General features: G+C 45.2%; 1 protein-coding gene across 1 annotated transcript; it reads left to right on the top strand.

Moving 5' to 3' along the window:
* The first annotated feature begins 4,389 nt into the window (after positions 1–4,389).
* LOC138265153 (zinc finger BED domain-containing protein 6-like) lies at positions 4,390–5,187 on the top strand. Its single transcript, XM_069212700.1, has one exon. It carries the CDS (start codon positions 4,390–4,392, stop codon positions 5,185–5,187), a length of 798 nt encoding a protein of 265 aa, XP_069068801.1.
* The last annotated feature ends 1,371 nt before the right edge of the window (positions 5,188–6,558 follow it).

The raw sequence follows: 6,558 nt of genomic DNA, 5'->3' as shown, positions 1-6,558 counted from the left end.
ATGCCTCCTTGTTGTTGTTTTTGACCACGTGGCTGGCAGCCATTTTGTCCATCCAGCCACTGCCCCTTTGTCATAGGCTTGCATGTGTTCTTTGTTTGCCATGCCCTCTTGCTAATTGTTGTTGTTTGACCATGTAGGTGGCAGCCTTTTTGTGCATCCAGCCAGTGTGACTTTGCCATAGACTTGCATGTGTTCTTTGTCCCCTTTACCTCCTTGCTCCTTCCAGCTGATGTCTGACCATGTGGTGGCAGCTACTTTGTGCACCCAGACAGTGTCCCTTTGCCATAGGCATGCATGTATTCTTTGTTTGCCATGCATCCTTGCTCCTCCTTGTTGTGGTTTGACCATGTGTCTGGCAGCCATATTGTGCATGCAGCTAGTGTACCTTTGCCATTGTAGTGTAGCCATTTTAGCTATAGCTCCGTGCACGTTAATTTAACACACGAGGCCAAGCCGCTGTGCACTTTAACCTAGATATATTTTATTCGGATTTATTTTATTGTTACAATAGCCACTTTTACGGTCTTGTTTTATTTTCTGTTTATCTGTTTGTTTTCTTAAGCCAGCACAATGTTCTCAAAGAATACATTCTTGCTCACTATGTGCTTCTTCCAAGGCTACAGCATGGTACATTGCCGGTGAACGTGGTATAAGTTTAGTCTCTGACATTTGTAGAAAATGCACATCCTTACATAGGGACATTTTCTCAGAACGTCAGCTGTTTTATAATAAAAACACTTCTTTGTCCCTTAGCGCGTTAGAGGGAGATTCCAGCCTGAGAACCACGACTGTATGCTGATTGCCAAATGATTTGCTACAGAAGCTAATGCAGACTGCAGGCCTTTGCACAGTTATGGGGGATGATATCTTCTCAGGGGAACCTAAAGGGCAGAATTAGAGCTTAATATGCTGTGCTCTATGATAGCTTAGGTAGGAATTAGTCTATCAACCGTAGTGACAATATGATAGCATTATTTCCATGCTTCACTCTCCTCGTTACCATTTTAATATTATCATGCTGTGTCGTCCTGGTTATTGCAGCTCATGCTTTGCTATCTAAGATGCAGTTGTTTCATTAAAATCATTATCAAAACATAAACTGCCCCTGTTTGTCATTTATATATGAGACTAAGGTAACTGAGAGAAACTGATGAGACCTGAGTGACCATGGCTTCCCTGAGCAACCAATTATGTCATGCGCTCGGCTGGCCAGTCATCCCTGCCCTTGGGAGGAGATAAGGCACTGCTAGTTGGCCAGAGCAAACCCCGGGTTCGAGCGACCGGTGTCAGCTGCAGTGGGTTAGACTCAGTCTCCCACACTGCAGGCGATTCTGCCGCTCAAAATCCAGTAGACTCATTAGAATAATGAGAGCCTACGCAAAACCATCAGCAATTAATGTTAATTTGTTTATTTCAAGATAATATTTATATTTTTTTGTTTTAAAGTTCTATTCTATTGTTTCATTTTATTGTTATGTTAGTTGTTTATTTATTTTTATTTACTTTATAATTTTTTATTTTAATTTTAGTTTTTTTAACCATTTTTAATAAAATTTTATTGAATTCTGCATTTTGCCTTGATCCGTCCATCCATTCCTTCATCCATGCATCCGTCTACCAAAGGCGCATGGCTGCGGTGCTTGCGGTCAGATCAGCAGCATACATCAATTCTTTAATGATTATTCCATTTCCCTTGGACCACCTTGCTGCCATAGTGTTTTTTGAGGATTATTCCATTTTCCCATGCCCCTGTCTCTTACTACCACAGGTAACTCCTTTACAGATGGAGATAACGCAAAAAGCTATATCTGCATGTTGTGCTGCCTGATTTGAAATACAAATTTATGGTGCAGTGGTGTGGTTTGACTTTCAATGATTGATTAAATTGGTCTTTATTACATAAGTAACAAATGCACCAATATTGAATTTGTCTGTACTATTTCAACCTGCAACAAAGCCTCATTTCACTAACAACATATTTTTCTTGCTTGGTTGCTTTTTGGTGCACAAGAGACGAGACGTCACATCACCAGCAGTACTGCAAAGAGAAGGACTGTATAGTTAGTCCTCCAATCTCTTCCACATGTGCCGCTTAGTGCAAGTGCCAGCTGAGAGCTTTGAGATGGCCTCAAAGAAATTTCATCCCAGAAAAAGGTGGTCAGTGAGACAAAGCAGCTTTCCACCAGTGGTATGCCGACCGCAACCTTTTTCAGGAGACATGTGACTGCCACACCAGCCTCCGGGAAGCACCTGAGAGCAGCACTCTGGCATTAACAGCACCACCCCAACCTAAGCACAAGACCATGTCTGTCATTAAGGTAGCCACTGCAATCATGGTAATGCTAACAAACAGTTACATTGATTTGGATTGGTCCCTTTTGCAAAGTAGTACCCAATTGTTTCAGGAAACAGAGCAAAGTGGATAGCAGCCACAGCCAGCAATAGTAGATCTTCATGAAGTTGGAGCACAACAGGAGGTTGTGCTTCCTGTCTAGCAAGAACCTCCTCTTTTAGAATCAATGGCTCCCAGATCTCCAGCATGAAAAATAAAGGGTACTACTCCAACATCTTCTCCAAGCACCACTTCTGATGATGATGATAAGGACATAGGGGGTCATTACGACCTCGGCGGGCTTTTCATTAGACCGCCGAGGGACCGCCGTACGGAAGACCGCCAGTGCTGGCGGTCTTCCGCATGGGCCATTCTGACTGTTGGCAGCGCTCCGCCTGTTTCCGGACGAAGAGCCGCCAACAGCCATACTGGCGGCAGGCGGGGAAGTGGAGATAGCTCCACCTCCACCGCCACGCCAACAGAACACCGCCCAGCGAATCACGACCTGTGATTCTCTGTGGCGGTGTTCTGTTGGCGTGTCGGTGTCGGCGGAGCTGCCCGTTCCCTCCCGGAGGATCACCAGGAACAGGTAAGGTGATCGTCCGCTAGGGAAGGGAGGTGGGGGGGTGTTGTGAGTTGTGTGCATGCATGGGGGTGTGCGTGTGTGTATATTGAGGGGGCGTGTGAATGCGTGCATGAATGCGGGGGGGTGTGTGTATGTGCATGAATGCGGGGGGGTGTGTGTATGTGCATGAATGCGTGCATGAATGCAGGGGGGGTGTGTATGTGCATGAATGCGTGCCTGTATGTGTGTATGTGTGTGTATATGTTGGGGATCGGGGTGGGGGACGGGGGTCCTGCAACCTTTTGGGGGTATCAGGGGTGGTGGGGGGGGTAGGGGAGGGAGTCGGGGTGGGGGTTGGGGGTGGGGGAGACCCCTATCAGTGCCAGGGAAGGGATTCCCTGGCACTGATAGTGCTTACCGCCATGGATCGCATGGCGGTCCCCAACCGCATGAAATCCATGGCGGTAATCCGGGGTCAGGCGGGTTGGAATACCGCCGGCAGTATGTCACGACCGCCGGGCTGGAGACCCAGGTCTCCAGCCCAGCGGTCGTTACCACCGTGGCGGTCGGAACGGTGAAGCGGCGGCTGACCATGGCGGTAACCGCCATGGTCAGAATACATGAAAAATGGCCGCCAGCCTGTTGGCGGTCTTACTGCTGCTTCACCGCCGACCGCCAGGGTCAGAATGACCCCCATAGAGTGCAGCACAGCAGAGTCTGGGAGCTGCCAGAAGAGGCAAGGAAAAAGAAAAGAAACAGAAAGCCTTAGAATAATGGAAGGGGTTGATGGTGGGGAGGATGACTATGAAGGAGTCATTGTGGAAGCTGGTACAGAGGAGTCCGACATTACTATCTAATATGCTCTATTTGTAAGGCTGCAGCAAAGAACTGCGCCAAACCCTACCTCAGTAGAATTATGCACTGCTGAGATGTAATCAACACACCCACCTACCTCCTCTTTTTCTTATAGACATTGGCAGTAGCCCAGTAAGGAACTACTCCCCAGTTTGGGACTTTTTATGATTAGCAAACAGGGGGAGAATTATGTAATATGCTACATCTGTGTTGCAGGTGTCTGTCTAGTTAAGTCTGGTTCACATAATAGCAAGGTGTCTGAATGACTGTGATCCAGAGGTCTCTGAATTGGATGTCTTGCCATGGACAATGACAGTAACATAGTCAAGGCCATAGCAGATGGTGGGTATTACAGGGTCTTGTGTTAGGTCAACTTGATTGTGTAAGGTTTTAAAAAAAGAAGACATATTCAGAAAAATACTGAGCACCTGCAGAAGAATCTGCATTCATTTCAGCCATTCTTTTAAAACCTGGAAGATTATTCAGCGTGGTAACAGAGTACCAGTTAAAGTCCTGATACAGGTGGTGCTAACATGTTGGAACTCAACCTATTATATGTTGTAGTGTCTGTTTGAGCTGTACAGACAGATCAATGACTGCGTCATTCTAAAAGGAGGAGGATGCAATTGGGAAAGCTATGACCATAGATGTGGACAAATTGGATCTAGCCAAATGCCTGACACAGATGCCTCTCCCTTTTGAGGTTTTCAAACGGGAAGTTAGCACGGAGGACAGTATAATGGGCCAAGCTATCTTACTGTTGCATCTGTTACAGGATCAGCTAAAGAAGGTGTCTGAAAGGTTTACACTCGGAGGTGTAAATGAAAACTCAGAAGAGCATGCCTTGGTTGAGAGCCTAAGCTATCGCTTGACTTGTAATGCAAAGCTGCAAAATGGCATTATCTCATCCAAAGACTACACCTGTGCCACCCTACTTGATCTACTCTACAAAAAAATAATTTCCTATTTCATTCCTTTTTTGGAAGGGGATGTTTTAAAAAGCATGAGGCAGATTGTTGAGCAATCCAGAGAACTAGAAGAAGAAAGGCTGGAACTTAGAGTTCCACTCCACAGTTCTGGGGTGTTGCCTTCAACTTCGAGAGAGGACAGTCTTGTCTCACAGCATTCAACACCAGCAACTAGAACACCGGCAACAACAGCCTCAGAAGAAATGGACCCAACCTCTGCATTGGCTTCTTTTCAAGTTGCAGGTCTTAAGTCTAGTGCAGAGATGAAGACAAAGGAGATTGAGCAAATGGCAGCACAAATTATACTTCTGAGGATGTTCCAGAAGTATCTGGAGGACCCAAAAGAGGTGTATATGGCTCAAAACCCGTTGGTGTATTGGTATGGGAAGATGCACCAATGGCCAGAGCTCAGCAGGCTGCTAATAAAGTATCTGGCTGTATCAAACTGTAGCCAGTCTGTCTGCTGAATGTGTGATCAGTGAAGTTGGTGCAGTTGTTATAGTGGGAAGGACCAGTCTCTCACCTCAAAACATGGAAAGAATAACCGTGGTCAAAATTAACCAGCATTGCATACCACCTGATTGCTTTGTTCCCAAAACACCACAGGAGAAGGAAGAGGGTGATTGTTCAAAATCAAGTGTGCTTGCTAACCAACCTCTGGGTAAACAAGCTGAGTTTGAGGACAATATCTCCTTCCTAGACTGAGTATGCCAGTGCCACTATACAGTTTATACATTATTTCTTGTTGAACTTCTTTTTTCTTTCTTTGCAAAAAAAATGTTAGTGGAACATTATGTTTGTGTCGGATTCATGCTGCCCCACGATTTATTTATCACATATTATATAGCTGGATTGGAGTTGGATCAGTGTGCAGTTTTGAAGCCCCCACATTCCCTTTAGGACATTGGAGACAATGCCTGCATCCCTCAAATGCCATTGCATATCCTTTTTTACATCACTTAGCAGGGCTACCACAGTAGATCATTGATTATAATACTGCCAGTGCCAATGCCAAATTACAATGTGTTGCCACTTGCTATCAGTAGAAGAGATACTATTTTGTTCAACCACCATGCTTGTATTGAAAGAGGCAACTACTAACTATTGCACCAATGAGTGGTGATATATTGAGTGATTGTGAGAGATGACTGATGATGTATGTGGTGGCTGGCAGTGAGGAAGGGAGTTAAACAAATGTGTAAACTTGATTCTGATGATTTGCAATATTTGGAGGCTGATGGGTGATAATGTTTTCCTGAATGTGATTGGCCTTTCAAACTTAGTGAAATTTTCCTGCAAGGCCCACTCCTTTTTTTGGTTCCTCAGACCAGACCAATCACTTTAGTTACCAAACACAAATCTATACAAAATATTCACGTGCACTTGACTATACAGGTCTACCTCGCTCAGTTTGGGACTGGGACAGAGTACCTCAGAATCAAGAGGAGGAGGAGGATAGAAGGACTCAGGGCTGGACCACCTCAACATCTAGAAGGAGAATATTGTTGACTTCAAAGAGAAACCATGATGATAGTGAAGACTCTGAGGCCTAGTACTCACTCAGCATTGTGGACTGGGGAGTGGTAGATTGATTTGGGAAATGGTGCTGAGTGTGTGTTTGTTACATTGCTGGTTCAAATGTGAAACTCCTCTTTATGCTCTTGCTCGGCCTCTGCATCTTCTTGGTACACTCCTGACTCCTCATGAAGCTTACCTTGCTTCCTTTTGTCCTTCTCCTTTACTCTATAATATAGTTTGTTTTTTCAATATGCAGGCATTCCTCTAGTCCTCTCCTGCATGAACAAAACTTGGTGAAAGCTCAAGACTCCAGCTTACCT

This window comes from Pleurodeles waltl, chromosome 11 (assembly GCF_031143425.1).
Source record: "Pleurodeles waltl isolate 20211129_DDA chromosome 11, aPleWal1.hap1.20221129, whole genome shotgun sequence".
NCBI classification, from domain to species: Eukaryota; Metazoa; Chordata; class Amphibia; order Caudata; family Salamandridae; genus Pleurodeles; species Pleurodeles waltl.
Note: the sequence above shows the minus strand (reverse complement) of the source record. Positions and strands in the feature narration are given on the sequence as shown.